The sequence below is a fragment of the Lepidochelys kempii genome, chromosome 1 (assembly GCF_965140285.1).
Source record: "Lepidochelys kempii isolate rLepKem1 chromosome 1, rLepKem1.hap1, whole genome shotgun sequence".
NCBI classification, from domain to species: Eukaryota; Metazoa; Chordata; order Testudines; family Cheloniidae; genus Lepidochelys; species Lepidochelys kempii.
The window spans coordinates 152,101,506-152,124,078 of record NC_136380.1 but is presented as its reverse complement, the minus strand read 5'-3'; the positions used below and the strand labels follow the sequence as shown (position 1 = coordinate 152,124,078).

At 44.2% G+C, this 22,573-nt stretch overlaps 1 protein-coding gene across 1 annotated transcript in view; it reads right to left on the bottom strand.

The window, feature by feature from the left end:
• Positions 1 to 22,166, bottom strand: part of LANCL3 (LanC like family member 3) — a 48,700-nt gene extending 26,534 nt beyond the window's left edge. Inside the window, exon 1 of the mRNA XM_073358123.2 lies at positions 21,044 to 22,166. Coding sequence (XP_073214224.2) covers positions 21,044 to 21,592 — 549 coding nt within the window. The 5' untranslated portion in view covers positions 21,593 to 22,166. The remainder of the gene's footprint in view (positions 1 to 21,043) is intronic.
• Between the last annotated feature and the right edge of the window lie 407 nt (positions 22,167 to 22,573).

Genomic DNA, 22,573 nt, shown 5'->3' with positions numbered 1-22,573 from the left:
TAATGGGATCAGGATTTGGTCCCTTAGTGCTGGCAAAAACTATGTAACCTACTTCAGCATTTATGTTAAAACATTCACATTGCAACTCTTCAGAGGAACACCTGCTGCAAAAATATTTCAACTCCATAGGCCAGATTCTGACCTCGCAAACATGGATGTAAATCTGGACTAACTCCACTGGCTCCTATGAGTTGATTTAAATAATTTGCTTGGTGATCTCCAAAGTGAAACTTCTTTTACCAAATTAACAAGCTAGAGTTACTATTCAATTCAATCATTTGATCCTTCTAAATCTCTGCAGTTCTATGTCTTGCCATTGGGAATTTAGCCAAACAACTGTCCTTAATCTCAATGGAAGTTGTGGAGTTAAATCTCCCAATCAGCTCTGAAAGATCTCAATCCGAGGTTTTGGAATGAATGTAAACTCTTGTGCCTCAGGGCACAGAACAGTCTAAGTAATGGGCGTTAGGAAGAAGCTTTCCCTACGGGCAACGCATTCCAGGACAGCCTTCTGCAGTTTCTTGCACCTTCCTCTGAAGCATCTGGCCACACTATCAGAGACAGGATACTGGACTAGATGAACCAATGGTCTAATCTATTATGGCAATGTCATTGTTCCTATGCATCATATACAGTGTGATCATTATCTCTGTACTGCATGACATATCTATATATGTAGCCCAAAGTAGCACTGGCCTTCTTGATGCCATATTGCACTGCAAACCCATGCCTATTGGCCTGATTCTCCACAACTCTGCACCTACTATAATTATTCACTCCTACCCCGACTGAGTGCAAAGCACCTGTGAAACATCAGCACTGGTATAAGAGACCGTAGATTTCTGTAGACACATTTTTATACCTACCTTGCACAGGTGCAAGTGACTACACAAGGTATAAGGCACTGGCAAATGAGGTTCCAATATGTATTCAGAAGGGCTTTTCCAGCATTACTTGGACATAGGTTTTGCCCTTAATCTGAACATAGATATTGTGTATTTTCCCCAGATATAATCAGCATGCACTTTTCAAAACTGAATCTTATTTTATCCCTTTTTCCACATGGAAAATTGCCATATAATGCTAAATGATCTGTTTTTGGTAAAATTCTTCTCTTGTTGACAAAACAAAAACTGTCAATTGAAAAATTTTGGTAAAAAACTAAAAAAATCCCACACACATACCCAAGAACATTTTCCACAAAGTTGCAAACCACATTAAATTATTTCTTTCAGAGTTTCTCAGAGAGAATATTTACCATTTTCTGATCAGTTGTGATGCTCAGCAATGTGGCCCCAGTCCAGCAAAGCATTTGAGCACAGCTGAACTTTCTTCAGAGTAGCAGCCGTGTTAGTCTATATCCGTAAAAAGAAAAGGAGTACTTGTGGCACCTTAGAGACTAACAAATTTATTAGAGCATAAGCTTTCGTGAGCTACAGCTCACTTCATCAGATGCACACAGTGGAAAATATAGTGGGGAGATTTTATATACACAGAGAACATGAAACAATGGGTGTTACCATACAGAGTGTAACAAGAGTGATCAGGAGAGGTGAGCTATTACCAGCAGGAGAGCTGGGGGGGGGGGAGGGGGGAGCGGGACCTATTGTAGTGATAATCAAGGTGGGCCATTTCCAGCAGTTTACAAGGACAGTAGGAGGGGAAATAAACAAGGGGAAATAGTTTTACTTTGTGTAAAAAGAAAAGGAGTACTTGTGGCACCTTATAGACTAACCAATTTATTTGAGCATAAGCTTTCGTGAGCTACAGCTCACTTCATCGGATGCATTCCTTTGTGTAATGACACATCCACTCCCAGTCTTTACTCAAGCCTAAGTTAATTGTATCCAGTTTGCAAACTAATTCCTATTCAGCAGTCTCTTGTTGGAGTCTGTTTTTGAAGTTTTTTTGTTGAAGAATTGCCACCTTTAGGTCTGTAATTGAGTGACCAGGGAGATTGAAGTGTTCTCCGACTGGATTTTGAATGTTATAATTCTTGATGTCTGATTTGCATCCATTTATTCTTTTATGTAGAGACTGTCCAGTCTGGCCAATGTACATGGCAGAGGGGCATTGCTGGCACATGATGGCATATATCACATTGGTAGATGTGCATGTGAACGAGCCTCTGATAGTGTGGCTCTGATAGTGTGGCTAGTGTGATGTGATTAGGCCCTATGATGGTGTCCCCTGAATAGGTATGTGGACACAGTTGGCAATGGGCTTTGTTGCAAGGATAGGTTCCTGGGTTAGTGGTTCTGTTGTGTGGTGTGTGGTTGCTGGTGAGTATTTGCTTCAGGTTGGGGGGCTGTCTGTAAGCAAGGACTGGCCTGTCCCCCAAGATCTGTGAGAGTGATGGGTCATCCTTCAGGATAGGTTCTAGATCCTTGATGATGCGTTGGAGAGGTTTTAGTTGGGGACTGAAGGTGATGGCTAGTGGCGTTCTGTTATTTTCTTTGTTGGGCCTGTCCTGTAGTAGGTAACTTCTGGGTACTCTTCTAAATCTCCCCACTATATTTTCCACTGTATGCGTCCGATGAAGTGAGCTGTAGTTCACGAAAGCTTATGCTCTAATAAATTTGTTAGCCTCTAAGGTACCACAAGTCCTCCTTTTCTTTTTATAGTTGAATTTGTGAGCAGTCCCATTTCTGTACCCCTGGCCTGCCATGTGAAATGTATAAAGCTCTTAGGTTTTCACTTTGCAGCACATGGTGCACACACAGCACAAAGGGAAAGAAGCAAACCATCGCAAGCACTAGCAGGGCTGCTCAGCAACATTGTTTTTTGCACACTGCCCTTTGCCAAGTGAAACTTACCGAAAAGTCTGGTCAATTTCAATTTGCAGGTCAGCACAGTGGACTGGAGCAATGCAAAGGAAAACCTTGACCAGGGAATGAGAAAGATTATCACAAATGGGAAGGAAGCAGAGGCTAGAGATTGATGAAGGGGAAAAACAGAGATACAGAAAAAAACAAATGAAAAATGCATGAGGCACCAGGCCAGGCATGGTGAGGAAGTGCAGACAAGAGGAAAATGAATCAATCAGAACCAGGATGGAAATGCTGCTCCAGCCAGACAAGAAAGATAGAAAGACTAACAAATCACACAGAGACAAAGAAAAATGTGTTCTTTTTTCCCCAGGACCACAAAGGAGAGGAAGAACAAGCAATTTATAAATAAAATAGAAAGAAGAGTATGAGTGTGTAAATATACGTTACTGTGTCTTGGCAGCACCTGATCTCCAGTTACTGTCACTGTTTCCCCCTTCCCTGCATTTGTCCTATGCAGTTAGAATGTTAGATAGTCATACAGTCTCCATAATCCTAGTTGTCCCTTTCTATCAATCATATGCAAGACTTAGAGCTCAGAAAGAAAAGAAAGAAAAAAAAAAGAGTCTCTTCACCTTGTTTATTTACAACTTACAGTCCAACCCAAACACAAGTCTTGCAGCCCCTCCACCCCCCAAGACTCCACAGTTCTAGTCCCTTTGGCCCTTCCAAGTGCACGGAGGGGGAAACCCTGGGATTTTCCTCTCCTCTCTTATATCAGAGGCTTCAGCCCTGAAGCAGGGCCTGGGTCTGTTTTCCTTGTAGTTTTCTCTTCTTAGTTTCTCAGGTAAAGCCCTTCACAGACTCCATTCCCACCAGGCTGCTACCTAAGCTACTGTGGCAAGCTACCACTCAGGTCTCATCTCTCCCAAAGTGAGGGTTGTACAGCTACGTTCTGTCTTTAATTGCACATATACCACATTACTGTTGTAATCAGTGGGGTTTCATATATGTAAATGACAGCTGAATCTGACCATGCATTTCAAAACGGTGTGTGGTAATCCCTATCACCACCTTGCGGTGGTAGTAGTACTCCATCTTTTTATCAATATCGTCTCTTCCTTGAAGTAGATCTTCAATATATATCCCCTGGCCCCCGGCTTGAATGTGGTTCACATGGTCAGTCACATGGTCCTTCCCAGTCAAATCCCAAAGGACTAAACTCTTTGCAGGTGGGACCCTGCACCTGCACTCCTCTTAAAGGCCCATCTCATCCTGTGACAATGCCCTTTTTATTGCAAATAATTCATGTGCTCATTTCTTATGCACTACAACTAATAAACATAGAGGAGAAGATTTGAGGGAGGGAGGGAATAGACTGGGAGATTTGGAGAAAGGAGGATAAGGCTGCGACGCTGTAGTGCTTCAGTGTAGACAGCACCTATGTCAACGGGAGGGTTCTCCCATTGGCGTAGTTAATCCACCTCCTCGAGAGGCGGTAGCTAGGAGGTCGACAAAAGAATTCTTCCATTGACCTAGCGCTGTCTACACTGGGAGTTAGGTCAGTACAGCTACATCTCTCAGGGGAGTGGATTTTTCACACCCCTAGGGGCAGGTCTACACTACAGCTTGGATCAATGCTCTGAGAGTGATCCACCAGCGATTGATTTAGCAAGTCTAGTGAAGACCTGCCAAATCAGACAGTAGATCGCTCTCCAGTCGATCCCTGTACTCTACCCCCAACGAGAAGAGTAAAGTAAGTCAACGGGAGAGTTTCTCCCGTTGACCCCCCACGGTGTAGACCCCGTGGTAACTCGACCTAAGGTACGTTGACTCCAGCAATGTTATTCACATAGCTGGAGTTGCACAGCGTAGGTCGACTTACCACGGTAGTGTAGACATAGCCTAAGAGACGTAGCTATACAGATGTAAGTCCCTAGTGTAGACCAGGCCTAAGAGAACAAGATGTGTTTGGGAAGCTGGAGGAGGGGAAATTTGAGGAGAGAGAAAACGAACACTAGTGACAGGAAAGGATTCTGGAAGGAGATATGAGAGACAGGGTTTGGGGAGAGGGAGAAAAGAAAAAAGCAAAGTACTGTATGTTTGAAAAAGGAGAAGAGATTGGAGTAATTTTGGACAGGGCACCAGGGAAAGTGAGGAGAGAATGAAGACCTCGGAGGTAAGAAGGAAAGAGTGAGATGGGTTTGGAGAAAGGGTTCGTAGACATGGGGAAGGGTGTGAGTGGGTCTTACAGAGTCTAATTTAGTGTAATCTACCCCTTCTTTTGGCCCACCTTGGAGTTCAAGTCACACTAACTTAGAATCTCTTAGATTCTGGGGAAGAAATTCAGAGGTCACATGTACTGGGTGTATGTCAAGAGTATAAATTGATCAGCCAAAAGGTGCAAGTTTCAGTATTTTAGATTCCCTTAGATTTAAATCTGAATTTGAACCTAACTATTTGGCTATGTGTTTTTATTTTTTTTAACTCTACCACTAAATAGTAAATTTAAAAAAATAAATGACCACTTGTGTAACATTTATAGATCAAAAATACTACAAAGTCATCCCTATTATAACTCCATTTAGGTTGTGTCTTCTGGTTCTGTAGCAGTTAAACAAATATTATTCACAGAGATCTTTGATGACATCATCACCATCACTGCTGTACACACAGCAATCAAAATTGCTATTGATTCAGCTCTCTAAGAACAGGGAAAAACAAAATCAATACCTACTTCACGAGGCAGAGGAAAGTCTTTTTTTTTTTTGCTGTTTTATCAGTTAAGAATTTTTCAGAAGCTTTTGTACTTGAAGATTTTGCATCTGATTTGAATTTGCCATATGCATATTAGGCCCCCATCAACACTACAAATGCAACTATAGCAGTGATTAGCTCCTGAGACAAAAAAACAGTATAATCCCCATTTTATAGATAGGACGCATAAGCATACAAAGATTAAGGACTAGCCTCTCAAAGGTGCTGGGCACTGATGCTCCCATTAATTAAAACTGAAGCACAGAGGACTTGCTCAAGGTCACATGAGCCTGTAGCAAAGTCAATAATTAAACCCACATCTCCTGAGTCCCAGTCCAGTGCCTTTACTACAAGATCATCCTTGCTTCTATGAGACCACAGTTTTAATGACCCTAATGCTACCTCTGATTCTGCTGGACTATGCTGCTAGAAACTTTCAAAAAGATACAGAATTATTTCTGCTGACTCATGCTGGCACGTGGGTCCTACTAGTTTACCCAGGATATACAGGGCATCCCTCTTTGAGGGAGAAGGACCTAGAGGCAGGAACAGAAGGGTCCTCCAGAACAAACCATATGAACAACAGGTTGGGGAGTGCTTACATTGAGGTTTACATGGTGGTGGTATTGTATTTTAAGTAAACAATAAAGGAAAACCACAGAAAAACAGTGAGTTTGGCCCATAAGCAGAGTATATATACTTTGGTTAGAACCTGGGAGGAACTCCACTTGTTTACCTCCCTTTTTAGTTTATAGTGGGGACAGGATGACATGACTTAAACTCTTGTGATACAGTACTCCAAACAAGTTTGATAAAATATGTTGTCCCATCTTGCTACAAAGAAAGTAAAATGTGTTACAGCACAGATGCCCTGAATTGCGCCAGACAAACTTGGATTGGCACAGTTAGCGCTGTACCATAGACAGGCTCTTAATCAATCAGTTTTACCAAGTCAAGAAATAAAGACAGGTTTCAGAGTAACAGCCGTGTTAGTCTGTATTCGCAAAAAGAAAAGGAGTACTTGTGGCACCTTAGAGACTAACCAATTTATTTGAGCATGAGCTTTCGTGAGCTACAGCTCACTTCATCGGATGCATACCGTGGAAACTGCAGCAGACTTTATATACACACAGAGAATATGAAACAATACCTCCTCCCACCCCACTGTCCTGCTGGTAATAGCTTATCTAAAGTGATCATCAGGTTGGGCCATTTCCAGCACAAATCCAGGTTTTCTCACCCTCCAACCCCCCACACAAATTCACTCTCCCGCTTACATGAGCATTCAGGAAACAAAAGTAAGGAGATTGATTATTTGGCCTATTTGAAAAGAAGCTTCTTGAGTTGTAGAAGTTTGTAATTGTAATTTTACATACCAGTCCATAAATCTTATGGTTATGATTCCCTTGTTATACTTCATATATTTGCCCAGCATCACTTACTTGTAAGCAAGGTACTTAGATGGCACAATTTTAACTACTAGTATTAGGTAACTAAACTGCAGAATACCACCAGTGCAGAACACCCACAAGTTGCCACTAAATGATGCACTGACTAAATAGTGGAAGTCTGCTCAAATAAACTCCCTATTCTTTTTCTATCCCTAGGCCCAAATATTCTTAAGAATGGCTTCTACCTCCTGTGCATCAAAATCTAAGCATGACCATTCTTACATTTCATGACTGCCGTGCACCAGGGACTGAATCACTACCCTCAAGTGTACTAGTTACAATTAACCCCCTGACATGTAAAGCCACTGAGTTAGCGAGGGAAGAAGTGAAGAGATAAATCAGCCATACCAGATGGCTAAATGCCTTGAACAGCTAGAAGGCGTATTTAAAATTCACTGTCATGATTAAAATAATGTTATTTTTGTTGGTCAGCAATGCTATCTGACAGTCAGTTAATCTTGTTCAAAATGCATGGCTCTTCAGCAAGAACTACTAAGCCATTAATATCAGGGATGCTGAGTAACTGCAAGAAGAATGAATTTATAATTCTTCTCTCAAACACCAGAGTATTCTGAACTGAGAAACAGCAAATGACCCAGCAACAGCTTGTATTGCTATTAAGATACTTTATATTTGTCAACACTGAAACAGCTATTCCAATTCTTTTGCCACTGCTACTCAGACAAAAAATAATCAGTTCAGTAATTACTACCTGAAAATAATTTTACACTACAGATATGAAATAACAGCCTTTGGGAGAATATTTTAATTGTATTCCATCTTGCTGGACTGGACTTGAAGTTATGTCACACCACATAATGTTACATCCCATCCCCATCAACATTCAAAGTATGTCGTGACAGATGCAGATGAAAAGGTAATTTGACATACAGCCTCATCAGAAATTGTCACCTGATTGAATACACCATTATTCTGATACAAAAAGTTATATGCAAATCAACCGGAAAACAAGCTCCCAGTTTTTGGCGAATGCCTTAAACAGTGTGTCTACATCCCTCATCTGTTGCAATAACCCCACAACAGCAATGTAGGCCTATGGAATCAGGAGACTTAACTATTTTAAATCCCTCCCAGTTGCTTCCAGCACACCTCCTCCCCAACTTGCAGATAGTGCTAAACGCAGCAGCACCCCTATTCACTGGATTGAGGAGCCGTGAGCACATTGCACCTGCTTTTACTTCTGGGGGAATTCTGGCCAAAAAATTAAAAATTCTACACACAGTATTTTAAAATTCTGCATATTTTGTCAGAATAACACAATATAATCACACCCGTTTCAATTATTTTGGTAATTTATTTCAAAATACCTGTCAGCAAGTACGTCTAACAATACAGACAACAAAAAAGATTTGGGAAATGTTTTTTAACAAATAGACTCCTTACTAGGTGTATTAATATAGAACTTTGAGTAATAATTTATTTAAACTACAATACAGAACCCCGTATTTCCCACAAAGGCTTGGTAGAATCAGGGTTAATGGAGGAGCTGAGGGACAGGGAAGTAATTGCTGGGAAGGAGCCTGGGAGTGAACCTGGAGGGTTGTTGGATGTGAGTGGGAGAAGTATGGAACAGGGCTTTTTGGGGAAAGATGAGGGGAAGGGATTGTTAGGGAGTTGGGGAGCCTAGCCCAGGTAGACCCTGTCCCCATATGTCCCTTCACCCCCTCTCCTCATCCCCATGTGTCCCTGTACTCCCACTCAGCCACCTCTCCTACCCCCTGTGGCCTTGCACCTCCCCACCCCCCATATGGCCCCGCACCCCAATTCCCATTCAGTTCCTGCCCCTGTCTAACCCCCTACTAGCCCTTTTGACCCCCAGTCTATGTGACCCTCCAGCAGCCCCATATGCCCCGCTCTGTCTCCCCCATATCCTGTGCCTCCTCACCGTGCCTTGAGGGCAGGATGTTGTGAGGAACACAGCCTCTCCTCCTCCCTATCAGCGGCTGGCAGTTCCAGCCTGTGAGATGGCTGCCCTCTGTTTGGGTGCCACAGCATCCCCTGGTGACCAAAAGGCATAACTGCAGTGCCTTTCTGGTAGAATGTATTTTCTACAGAGAAAAAAAATCTGCTGGGAACATGAATTCTGCACATGTGCAGTGGCACAGAATTCTCCCAGAAGTAAATATGCATTCTTTATACTAGCTGCCTAGTGGTGGATTGATTTTAAGCCGGCCCTGTTGAATTAACAGAGAGGAGGCTGGCCCTGTTGGTTTAATAGGGAGGAATCTCTATATCTGAACCTCTTAGTCATGGTTAAGGCTACGATTTAGTCATGGGTATTGTTAGTACAAGTCATGGACAGGTCACGGGCAATAAACAAAAAGGTCACAGGCCATGAATTTTTGTTTATTGCCCATGACCTGTCCATGACTTGTACTAAAAATACCTGTGATTAAATCTTGGGCGGGGGGGGAGGGTGGATGTCCTGGGAACCACCTGAGCAGCTGGCCCTGGAGCCAGCTGCTTGGGCAGCTGTGGAATCAGCCACCCTGGCTCCTGCAGAAGTCATGAAAGTGACTTCTGTGACCTCCAAGACAGATACAGAACCCTAGTCATGGTGAATATCTGTGCTCAGATCTACCCACAGTTCAAGGGTTCTAATGTTGAATCTTAGATTCCTATAACAACTCAGTGTATAGCACTCAATACCTGCCTCAACTCATCTCTTCTTACTTTTAAAACGTCTGAAAGTGTTACTTTAAGAAATTTTTTCCTTTGTATTCACTGTAGGCCCCTATGGTAGACCAGTCCCTTCCTGCTCCCTTTTTTACTGGCAGCACATCCTTTGGCTTTTTAATTTTTTAATCCTCTTTTATTTGGTTTGGTTTGTGATGGGTTTTAACTGCATTGTACTTTAAATTATTCATGCAACACCTTGAGTGCCTCGAGAGAGGTTAGTATATTATATATAGTGTAGCAGATACATAAAGTGAAAAATGTCAATGTTAGAAGGAGTATAGTGATCACCATTAAAAAGTCAGTATTTGCCAACTGACACCATGGTTATCACAGTTATTTCCTGTAAGCAGAATCTGTGGCTGCTCAGATACCGCTGTGTATAAATGCTGACAATAATAGTGACTTCTCCATGTGTATCTGTGTACTTGTGTGAAGAGAAAATGGTGATAAGAGGGAAAACAAGGGAAGAGAAAAAAAGAACCATTGGAGACAATTGAAGAGGCAGTAAAACATAGACCGTAAATTGCCCTGGGGATCCACACGAACATTGTGTGTAAGGCAACCATTGAGGTTTTGGACCTGTGAGCTAGTAATTAGACCAAAAGATGAAGTTCAGCAACAATGACCTAGGGTGATCAGATTTGCAAAGTGAGAAAACAGGACACCTATTGCTGGGGGGGGCAGAAAAAAGAAAGAGAGAGCTTTGGTGGAGGTGGGTTCAGTGGAGGGATAGAAGGGTTTTGGAGCTGGGGGGTTGGGGTGGGGAAAAAGAGAGAAAGATGTCTACTCCTTCTCCTCTTCTTCAAACAAGCAACCCTCCTTCCTACCCAACCATCGCCTCTTTGACAATAAAATCCTGGACAGATAAAGTTAAAACAAAGGGTAGAGTTGGAGAAAACAGTGTTTGCTAGAGCTGACTGAAAATTGGGACATTTTTTATTAACATTTTCTCTTAAAATGTGACCCTGTTTTTGTCAAAAAAAATATTTTTCAAGCAGCTCTAGGATTTACCTCTCTAACTGTACCTCTGAGGTGGGAGGGGGTCTCACAGTCCCAGGCCTTATACTATTTTTCTAGCCTCTGGGCTAGATTTCTAACTGGTGTGAATTAGCATAGTCCCTGACTACCACCAATGCCAACTCACACCAGGTAAGAATCTTGCAAGAGGACCTGCTTTCATTTTTTTAGACTGTACCCTGCTCCAAGTTCTATTTTATTTCTTGCTCTTATTCTCTCTCTCTCTCTGAATTCTACTCCTTGTGGGATGTTGGTTCTTAAATATTTATCCTGTTTTGAGCTCTGTCTTTCTTTCTCACTTTTTCTCTGCTCTTTTCTTCTCCCCGCTCTATCCTTCCATCAATCCTCCCCTTCTTCTCACCTCCCAGTTCTCCCTCCCATCTCTCTCTCACACTCTCTCACTCACACACACACACACTTTGCCATACTCATTAACACTGTTTAATTTCCTAACCTTGGACCCGATTCTGTCCCCTGCAAGACAGGATGAAACTTCATGTAGTGAGGAAAATCAGGCCAAAACACTGCATTTACATTAGTGTTTCAAAAGGAGGGTACATAGGGGTAACAAATATAGCTATATAAAAAAGTATTATAATGGCAAAGGACTTTCTTACATTCTTACAAAAATTTGTCATAAGAATTTGGGAAATTGGAGACAGTTACTTTGTATGTTGCTCCCTGAGAAACTGCTTAAATTCCAGCAAACAGATCATAAGTTTCTAATAATCTGAACAACAGTAGTATGCGCACCTCAGGCTAGCCTGAATCAAAGTTCCTTGGATTCAAATGTTTTGCTGGCTCTGGATGCATACAGGGACCACTTACCACTCAGGCACACATGTAACAGTCTCCAGTGCGTGGGTTCAGACCCATCTTGACAAACACACCTGTGCCCTGACCCCACATGCCTGCAATGCCTCTAAGTGTTTGCACAGTGGCTTACATGTCATCTTTGATGGCAATACTACAGGTAAAGCTCATTTTAAATGGACTTTTTAGCCTTGTCCACTGATTATTCCAGGACTAAGGTTTGCCTTTGTATCACATGTAACAATACAGCACATCTTCCTCCAACACTTTCGGATGCATTCTGTCAGATGGATCTCTGATCCGTCTGCACTGTTTCCTATGTGAGGGGGAGGGAGGCAGGAAAACTGACAGTCATTGTTGTTCCACTCCATCGCCTAGGCTGGGAACATAACACCCAACTATGCAGAGGAGAGGAATACTTCACATACAACAGCCGCCCCTCTAGCAGTTTAAGGAGTGACACTGGCTGATTTTAAAGAGAGACTGAACAGTTCTCCGTGATGATGTATTTGTTGAGTGACAGTGTGCTAGACTCAGAGGAATAGTATCCATAGCAGAGGCCTCCAAGATGTGGAGTCAAAAGAAGAGGGATGGAAATGTAGGGCTCCACTCTGGACACAGGAGACGTCTTTTGGGGTAAAACGGTAAATATCTGTTAAATATAACTTTGTAATTTGGATTATTCATAAACTCAGTTGGTTCCTCAGCTAAGATAGTGAAGTACAGACACATTTTTTTCAACAGCATAAAGAAATGTATAGACACCTGACATCACTTTTGTGTGAGATTCTCCTTTTATAATACAAGAATGTATGCCCCAGGATATCAGACAGACAAGGTGGATAAGGTAATATTGGACCAACAGAAGTTGGTCCAATGAAAAACACTACCTCACCCACCTTGTCTCTGTAATAAACAAATGTCAGATTACTATCATTCTTCAGATATCAGCTATCAAAATCCTTATTACTACTGGATGTGACAAGTTTCAGAGTGGTAGCCGTGTATGTGATGTGATGTGATGTGAGATTGTCTGTGTGCCTTACAACCTTGTGTGTCAATCAAATATCCAATCCTGAATGACTCTGCTGTGAGATCTGTGTATGACAAAAGCATTTCACTGGTAGCAATAGATTTGAAGATCAACATTATCAAAACAAAATTCTGCCTTTTATATTTAAAGCAGATAATGAAGCTTTCACACATGCTGAGTTGCACCTGTGATACCACTGAGATTTTTGAAGTTTATCTAATATTAGACATGTATCCCAACTTCAGAATTTGCATCCTGATTTTGAAGAAATGTGGCTTTGTTTTGGTCCATTATAGAGATAGGGATCAGTTCTGACATTCAGATCTGAACTGCATTCTGAGTCTGAACACCCACAATATTGATTTGTTTAGGGCTATTTGTAGGTTAGACCTCCCACTTTAAACTCTCAATTTAACTTCACTAATAAAAAACATTTAAATTTAAAATTTAGTCTAAATAGGTGCACTGGAAAATGGGGGGGGGAACCTATGTTTTAGGGGACTAGTGTGGGAGGGAAAGCCCTTCTCCTCTGTTGGTTCCTGCTTTAAAACCAGTCCTAGTCCATGTGACCAAAAATCTACATCAAAGGTGTGTAGTAGCCTATCCAAAATAAACGATGATTGAAATATTGTTCCAACAGGTGTCCAGAAAACCACCACAATATTTTACAGTACTTGGCAGTCTAAACAAAGAGTAAATATTGAATGAGCATGGAAACTGAATCAATCCTGACTTCAAAATTAGTTGGATCAGAATTGAGTTACATTAGAAGAGCAGTGTGGGGAAGTCTAAACAACAGGGGCCCATTCTGTATCTCTTATGAAGACAAATAGATGACGACAGACTCCAGAGTGATCTATCCAAGATCTTTCAAAATCCTTACATTCACTATAAACACATTTGTATTTAATGTTTAACAGTCATAGACCAGCCAGGAATGTTTAAGAGCAGAGCAAAAAGAGTGGGTGGCGGGGGGAGCGGGAGGGAAAGAATGAAAGATGTGAACAGAAGAGTGCAAACAGATTCTCTTAAATTCTGGGTACAGAAAGAGTACGTGGAAGGAGATAGACCAGCAAGAGATGTCTGGGGAATTGGAGAAGAGCAGCAAAAACAGCTTTTTCACTACACTGACCTCCTTTGTAAACCACTTCAAGGTCCACTGATGAAAAGTCCTATAGAGGAGTGAAGTATTATTATTTCAGATCATATAACATGCAGTTTGATTCATCCATGGAGAACACTGGCCTCTGCCCCAGCAGCAGAAAGTTCACCCCGATATGGGTTTGAGGAAGCAAAAAACTTCTGCAACCTCTGTACCACTGGCCAACCAAACCAGCCCCAGAAATGGATGAGTCAGACCAGGGAAGTGGTGTGGTCGTGATGCCCAGAGAAAATGCTGATTAAGTCTCTTCCCACGGGATTCCCGTGGTGCCTTAAAAGCAATTTAAAGCCACCATCCTCTTGTGGAAACCTCAGGGGAGGGCAGCAGCACAAACCCTGCTTGTTCTCTCTCATAACATACTGGTATGGGTCACTACGGTCACTTTCGGTACCCCCCACCACCAATGTAGGTTAATCAAGCCAGTAGATGTTACAAGTGTACAGGTTATTGAGAGAAAACCTCAACCCTGTTTTAAAAGGCTGCAAAAATCTCAAGGGGTTGGTAACAACAATTTTAATTTTTTTATCCTTTCCTCCATCTTCAGATAGTGACAATGACACCACTAAAAGAAGGTATAGGGGAATAAGCCAGATCAGCTAATGGCACGCTTCCTAAATAGGGAAATGGACAGAAGCACCACCACAATAAAAGGAAAGGGAAGGGGGAAAACGTTATATCATTAATAGAAGGAATACAAACAGTTTAATTGACTTTTTATCATTGTGGGACATATGCATATCCATCCATGGGCATCGGTGGGGACATATGCATTCTGTGGGATATCTAACTACTGAAGAAGCATAAAAAATGTGCAGACTTGGGAAAACTGATGTATTTTTAGGAGAAAACATGTGACTCATTACCCCTTCTCACCTGGTATGTTACCTGCCAGATGGGAAGGGATTATTTTTTTCTTGAAACAAGACAAGCAATGCAATGACTGAGGGGAAGTCACTAAGGATAAACTATCTAGAACTAACATCACGAATGGGAAATTAAAGTAAATCCCTAGACAGGCAAACAAGTCTGTAAAAGTACCACCCCAAGGGGGAAATTGCATATCCTGGTTTTCACCAGGTTCAAAAGGCCCAACAAACACAGAACTAAGACTTGTATAAAATGGGCAGCCTGCTACGGACATAGGGTCATTCTCACTCTACGCAAGTACTGATTTGACTCTGGAACCAAGAAAAACTGACCCTGCAAAGGGGGTTTGAAGGACTTTGAAACCTACCAGGGTTTTCATGTGGAAAATGACACCTGGAAAGGCACTTACATATAAGCTGTTTATTGTTTTCAAGATAGGTTTTCTTTGGAGTGCTTTTGTTCTAAATAAATACTTTGCTTTATGAAGGCTAGTTGGCTAACCCTGGCATAGCCCCTGGGAAAGAACAGGACAGCGAGTGCTGAACTAAACACAGTGAATGGCAGGAGCAATTGCAGCCTATATTCTATCTGGAGGGAGGGGACCGCTAGTTTCCATACCGAGAACAGTGATGGCTAAAGGCCTGAGACCTAAGTGGAGTGTCCTCAGGCAAGCCTTGAAGGGGCAATGCTTAATTTGTGCCAGGGCTTGCCAGGGCTGAGCCTCAGCACGTCTAGGCTTGGCAGTTCATAGCCCCACCACCTCTGGGCTCGCTGCATCAGTTATGAATGTAAAAAAATTGCTTGATCCCTGGCAACTCCGTCATTACAAATTAAGTGCTGTGAAGGGGTCAGAGGCGCTGTTACCTTAGGAACTGTGACAGAAAGCATTACAAAAAGATGTATTCAAAAGAAGATATAACTGAAAAATACTCCCTAGGTACACTGAAAATACTTGGATAAAGGACCATGTAGCATCTATATTTTATAAAAATGTAATCAGCACAAATGACACATTCTCTATCAGGACAATATTTCACCTTCCTCTATGTGTGAAGCTTCAGTTGCAATTTAATGGAAGCTAATAAAGATCCAACAGAATATGTATCTTATTATTCCTAATGAACAGTATCATCACACAAAGGGCCAGATCCTGCAAAATCTCACTAACGTAAGCTATCTCTACTTGTGCAAGTAGTTCCACTGAAGTCACTGGGACAACTTGTGTACAGTCGTAAATCCCTCCTAACCAGCAGCAAGGAAGTGTCTCTTCTTTTCATGAGCTCAAAGGTAGTCAAGTGAATTCACCTCATTGAGCAGGCAGTAAGCACTCTGCAGGCCAATTGGAATTTTAAGGCTCCAGGACAGTTAGTGAGGCTGAGCAGAATTAGGGCTCAATATCTAAGCTAAATTTGTATCCACTAAAATAAAGGGGAAAAAACTTGATACATTGAAAAATGTAACCATAAAGCATTTCTTCAAGGGTGATCAATTTCTCAGAACCTAGGTGATAGTTTAATTTAATCGGGGGAAGAGCAACAGCATAGCATCAAGAGCAATGGCCCTGATTCAATGTAAGGGACAAATTTCTCTTTGTGCTATCAATGTTTACTTGGCAGCCTCAGGAAAATAAACTTGGGAAACAAAAAACCTTCTGCAACAAGTCAACAGTGAGATTGTGCATAATCAAATTATGGGAGGTAGTGTTTTGTAGTGTTTAGAGCAAGGACATATTGTTTCTATTTCTGAACTCTACTGACACTGTGTGACCTTGGGTAACAAGTGACACGTAACCGCTCTGTGCCTCAGTTTCCTCATTTGTAAAAGAATATAGGATGTGGCCCTAGGATGTGCTTGCTAAAATATTCCATAGCAGGATGGGAACTTTGATTAGCAGACAAATTATATCAGCATAGGTATATACACTGCGGGCTAAGGTTACTTTTCTTATTTTGAAGGGTGGCTTTAGTTATTTTACTTCTTTTTTTCCCTCTTTCAACATTAGTGAAAGGGATAAGTAAAATTAAATGTGGGAGGAAGCACAGTTTAGTGGTAAAAACACAGACAAGGAGTCATGAGATTTGGATTCTATTGCCAGTTCTGTCACACACTTGCTCCATGACCTTTGGCGTGTGACCTTCTCTGCGTCACCATTAAACCAATCTGTTAAATGGAGACCACAACATATACATACTTCACTGGGCTCTTGGGAGGCTTCACTCCTTAGGGCCAGGCAGACTGAGCTTGGACTTTCAGCAAGTGCTGTTGAGTAGGCAGTGCAAGGACCTTTCGTCTCCTTGCATTGCCCCATACAAGAGCCCAGCACAACTGCAGTCTGCAAACTCAAGAGAGGGTAGAGACTGCTCCATGCTTGCACTCTAAGAGCACAAGTCCGATTAAAGGGAACAATAACTGCAGGAGCCCCGATCATTGCTCCACACCGTACAGAACAGCTGACCCACCGCAAAGATAGAAGCAACCCTATACCATCATAAGCATGTGTATGAGCAGCGTGCACATTCCCACTGAGGACCTTGAAGCTCCAGAATGGCTTGTACCTTTCTGAGGCACAATCCCTCCTGGGTTCCCCCAGAGTGGTACTGCCCTGTGCTGCACCCAATATTGTGCGGTGCCTGAACCACCTTTTGGCTCTGTATATGGCATCCTCAGATGGAAGGTGCTATCACTGTTCCCTCTAAGCTGTGCGCATGTGCGCACGCACACAGATCCTAAACCCCGTGCACACAGCGAAACACCACATGCACAAAAATTTGCACAGAAGAAATTTTTTGCGCACACGGCCTGTCAAAAATTTGCACAGAAGAAATTTTTGTGCACACGGCCTGTCAAAAATTAGAGGGAACATTGGGTGCTATAGAAGTGCACAATATTATTGTTTCAGAGGAACAGCCGTGTTAGTCTGTATTCGCAAAAAGAAAAGGAGGACTTGTGGCACCTTAGAGACTAACCAATTTATTTGAGCATGAGCTTTCGTGAGCTACAGCTCACTTCATCAGATGTTTACCGTGGAAACTGCAGCAGACTTTATATACACACAGAAATCATGAAACAATACCTCCTCCCACCCCACTGTCCTGCTGGTAATAGCTTATCTAAAGTGATCAACAGGTGGGCCATTTCCAGCACAAATCCAGGTTTTCTCACCCTCCACCCCCCCACACAAATTCACTCTCCTGCTGGTGCTAGCCCATCCAAAGTGACAACTCTTTACATAATCAAGTCGGGCTATTTCCTGCATAGATCAAGGTTTTGCCAACATTTTTATGGCTGATTTAGAACAACGCTTCCTCAGCTCTCGTCCCCTAAAGCCCCTACTCTACTTGCGCTATATTGATGACATCTTCATCATCTGGACCCATGGAAAAGAAGCCCTTGAGGAATTCCACCATGATTTCAACAATTTCCATCCCACCACCAACCTCAGCCTGGTCCAGTCCACACAAGAGATCCACTTCCTGGACACTACAGTGCTAATAAACAATGGCCACATAAACACCACCCTATACCGTAAACCTACTGACCGCTATTCCTACCTGCATGCCTCCAGCTTTCACCCTGACCACACCACACGATCCATCGTCTACAGCCAAGCTCTGCGATACAACCGCATTTGCTCCAACCCCTCAGACAGAGACAAACACCTACAAGATCTCTGTCAAGCTTTCTTACAACTACAATACCCACCTGCAGAAGTAAAGAAACAGATTGATAGAGCCAGAAGAGTTCCCAGAAGTTACCTACTACAGGACAGGCCTAACAAAGAAAATAACAGAACGCCACTAGCCGTCACCTTCAGCCCCCAACTAAAACCCCTCCAACGCATTATTAAGGATCTACAACCTATCCTAAAGGATGACCCAACACTCTCACAAGTCTTGGGAGACAGGCCAGTCCTTGCCTACAGACAGCCCCGCAACCTGAAGCAAATACTCACCAACAACCACATACCACACAACAGAACCACTAACCCAGGAACTTATCCTTGCAACAAAGCCCGTTGCCAATTGTGCCCACATATCTATTCAGGGGACACCATCACAGGGCCTAATAACATCAGCCACACTATCAGAGGCTCGTTCACCTGCACATCCACCAATGTGATCTATGCCATCATGTGCCAGCAATGCCCCTCTGCCATGTACATTGGTCAAACTGGACAGTCTCTACGTAAAAGAATAAATGGACACAAATCAGATGTCAAGAATTATAACATTCATAAACCAGTCGGAGAACACTTCAATCTCTCTGGTCACGCAATCACAGACATGAAGGTCGCTATCTTAAAACAAAAAAACTTCAAATCCAGACTCCAGCGAGAAACTGCTGAATTGGAATTCATTTGCAAATTGGATACTATTAATTTAGGCTTAAATAGAGACTGGGAGTGGCTAAGTCATTATGCAAGGTAGCCTGTTTCCTCTTGTTTTTTCCTACCTCCCCCCCCCCCCCCCCAGATGTTCTGGTTTAACTTGGATTTAAACCTGGAGAATGGTCAGTTTAGATGAGCTATTACCAGCAGGAGAGTGAGTTTGTGTGTGTATGGGGGGTGAGAAAACCTGGATTTGTGCTGGAAATGGCCCACCTGTTGATCACTTTAGATAAGCTATTACCAGCAGGACAGTGGGGTGGGAGGAGGTATTGTTTCATGATTTCTGTGTGTATATAAAGTCTGCTGCAGTTTCCACGGTAAACATCTGATGAAGTGAGCTGTAGCTCACGAAAGCTCATGCTCAAATAAATTGGTTAGTCTCTAAGGTGCCACAAGTCCTCCTTTTCTTTTTGCGAATATTATTGTTGTTAAATATCTCTGGTTAAAAAGCTGAACAAGGACAAAAAATAACAATTAAACATGTACAGTAAGTGTCTCTTATTTAATTGGCTTAACATTCTTGTTGTCTTTAATGGCTGCTTAATTATGCTGATGTCCCCTAAATCCTCCATTGTATGAATTTCCTTGGACTGCCACTGCAGTGATTGGTATAGGATAAGGCAGAATTGCTCCTGTTTACATTTTATTTCGCAGTAGTTGTTTCATCTCCCAGGAGAAAAAAGCCAGAAGCATAAGAACTTGCAAATGAGTGCTTCATAGAAAAAAACAAAAAACAAAAAAACAAAAATCGGACCTCACAAGAGGACCGGAAAAAGAATTTAACAAATATCTGTTTAGATACAACACTGACTACTCTCTGACAAACTTGACTGCAAATGAGAATTATTATTATTTATTCAGTGGCTGCTGTGAGTGGTCCAAGGCCCACCAAATTGTCATGACATTTTACACCAGCAGAGGATCTGCCCCATGGTAAAATGCTATTTCTATTCAAGTCAATGGCAAAAACAACCACAATTTAACCCTAGATTTTAAAAAAAAACTCACCTCCCATTTTGGCACCAAAATAAGTTGCCAGCATTTTCAAAACAGCTCTGCAAATTGGATTCTGGGCTCTTTGGAAAATTCTCACAATTGGAGCGACTGAGCATTTCAAATTCTGAGTGTTTTTGAAAATCTGGCCCAGCCAATCCCAAGTATATCATTGCTAATTATCATAACTATTATTATTCCATATCAATCAACATACTGTTTTAATAACTGCTTCCTAATACCTTCCCTGAGAAGCCCAAAGTAAGCCCTGCAGTTCATTCAACACCCAGGAATTGCCCTCCCCACCAAATGACCAGGAACTGCACTGTGAAGGCTGGTTTCAGAGTAACAGCCGTGTTAGTCTGTATTCGCAAAAAGAAAAGGATGACTTGTGGCACCTTAGAGACTAACCAATTTATTTGAGCATAAGCTTTCGTGAGCTACAGCTCACTTCATCGGATGCATACCGTGGAAAAAATATGCATCCGATGAAGTGAGCTGTAGCTCACAAAAACTTATGCTCAAATAAATTGGTTAGTCTCTAAGGTGCCACAAGTACTCCTTTTCTTTTTACTGTGAAGGCTGTGAGCTTTATTTGTATCAGACTGCCTTATAAGGAGAAAGACCATATTCTATCTGCTTTTGGTCCTCAGCGGCCTCTCTTTCCATTCAGTTTTCCAGAACGCTGCATCCTTATTCTACGCTGCCTTTCAACCAGGGACACAAAGGGCAAAGGCTGCGGAGATACAGCCCAAGGCCCCCCTTGGGAAAAGATTGGGATTCTTGGGTGACAGTCCAACAGCCATTCAGTAAAAACCAATTGACTCCGGCACCCTCGACAAGCCACCAGGCGGGACTTCCAGCTACAGCCCCAGCCCTGGTGGGAGAGGGACCTGTCGGTAGCTACAGACCCTGCCTGCACGGGACGCTGATTGACGTGGCTGCGGAGCAGGCTGACAGGCACCTTCTCCCAAGGAGGGACCAAGCCTGACGCTGGGGGGGTCCCTGACTAGGAGGCCCCGGCCCCCGCCCGGCTCGGGCTAAGCCCAGCCCGCCGGGGAAGGCGACAGCGACGCGCGGCCCGGCTGCCTTTACCTCCATGCCCAGCTTCTGCTTGAGCACCAGGGCGGCGCACAGGTAGCCGGCCCGGCCCACGAAGAGCTCGTCGTAGCCGCGCTCCAGGAAGGTGACGGGGGCGCAGACCTGGCTCAGCTCCCGGAACCGGCCCAGCAGCCGGCCGAAGTCGGGCAGCCCCAGGGCTTGGTAGACGAGCGCGGCCACCGCGTAGACCCCGGCCCCGCCGAGCAGGAAGGCGGCCCGCGTGTCGGCGTCCGGCTCGCCCCGCTCCTCCTCGTAGCGCACGCAGGCGTCGACCAGGCGCCGGGCCGCCCGCAGGTAGGTGTCCCGGGCCGGGGCCAGGAGCGGGCAGCGCGCGGCGTGGTGCAGCATGTAGGCCACCCCGGCCAGCCCGCCGTACAGCCCGCCGCCCTCCGCCGCCCCGCCGCCCTCCAGCGGGGGCACCTGCTGCAGGATGCGCTCGATGGTGGAGGCGACCCAGGGCACCACCGCCTCGTGGGGCTGCCCGGCCGGCAGGCTGCCCGCGTAGTCACCGAAGCGGTTGGCGAAGCAGCGCCTGCTCTCCATGCCCCCCGCCGAGCCGGGCTGCAAAGCCTGACACCCGGGGGAGGGGTCCCTGCTGTAGCGGAGGAGCTGGGCGAGCAGCCCGCGGCGGCTGCACCGAAATCGGAGCGGTGGGGCCCCGGGGGGAGGGGGTTGATTCAGATTAAAAATCCGTCCCCGCAGCGTTGCTCCCTTCGCGAGCCGATTGCCAGGACTGGCTCCAGCCTTGGTTTCAATGGCTCGGAGAAACCCCCCTCCCCTCCGCCGCCTCCTCCGGCTGCTCCCGCAGAGACTCTGCGCCAGCAGGAGGCCGCCTCGCCCCGGCCCCAGATGCGGCTGTCAAGCGGGGGGGCGCATCACCTGCCCGAGCCGCTCCCCGGCCCCCCCGCACCCTTAGCGGGGGGCGGGCGAGGAGACAGGAGGGAAGCCAGTGGACCGCTGCAGCCCCTGGCTGGCCCCGATCGGCGCTTCCTCACGACAGGCAGAGAAAGGGGAGCGTGGCTTGGACTGATCCAGCCCGACAGCCTGGCTAACACAAATCCAGGAGGACGGCGACCCCGACAGGCGTTTGGATAATCCTGGCGGTTTTCCCTTGTGTCTCTGTCCGCAGAGACTAGGTTTGCCAACTCTGGTTTGGACCTATTCTTGGAGGTTTCATTAGATGACATAATTTTTAATTAAAGGTTAATCTTTAATTCCTGGAGACTCTAGGACAATCCTGGAGGGTTGGCAACCCTAGCAGAGGCATGGTGGATCTCCCTCATGGTGGTACTGCAAGGGCAAGCAGGTTCCTGGGCCAGGCTCTGTTCTTTGTCCACTGCAGCTGCCTAAAGGGGCTGTAAACCAGCAGAAACAGCTCCCAGGAAATTCCCCTAAGGGGGTTCCCTGCGCTCTCCCTTACCCCTCCTTATAACTTCTAGCCTTGGGGTGTGTGCCAAGGAAGAGGTGAGTGGTCAGAGTGCAACTGAGCTGCAGCTGTTCTTGGCTGTGGAATAGCCCTTAAGG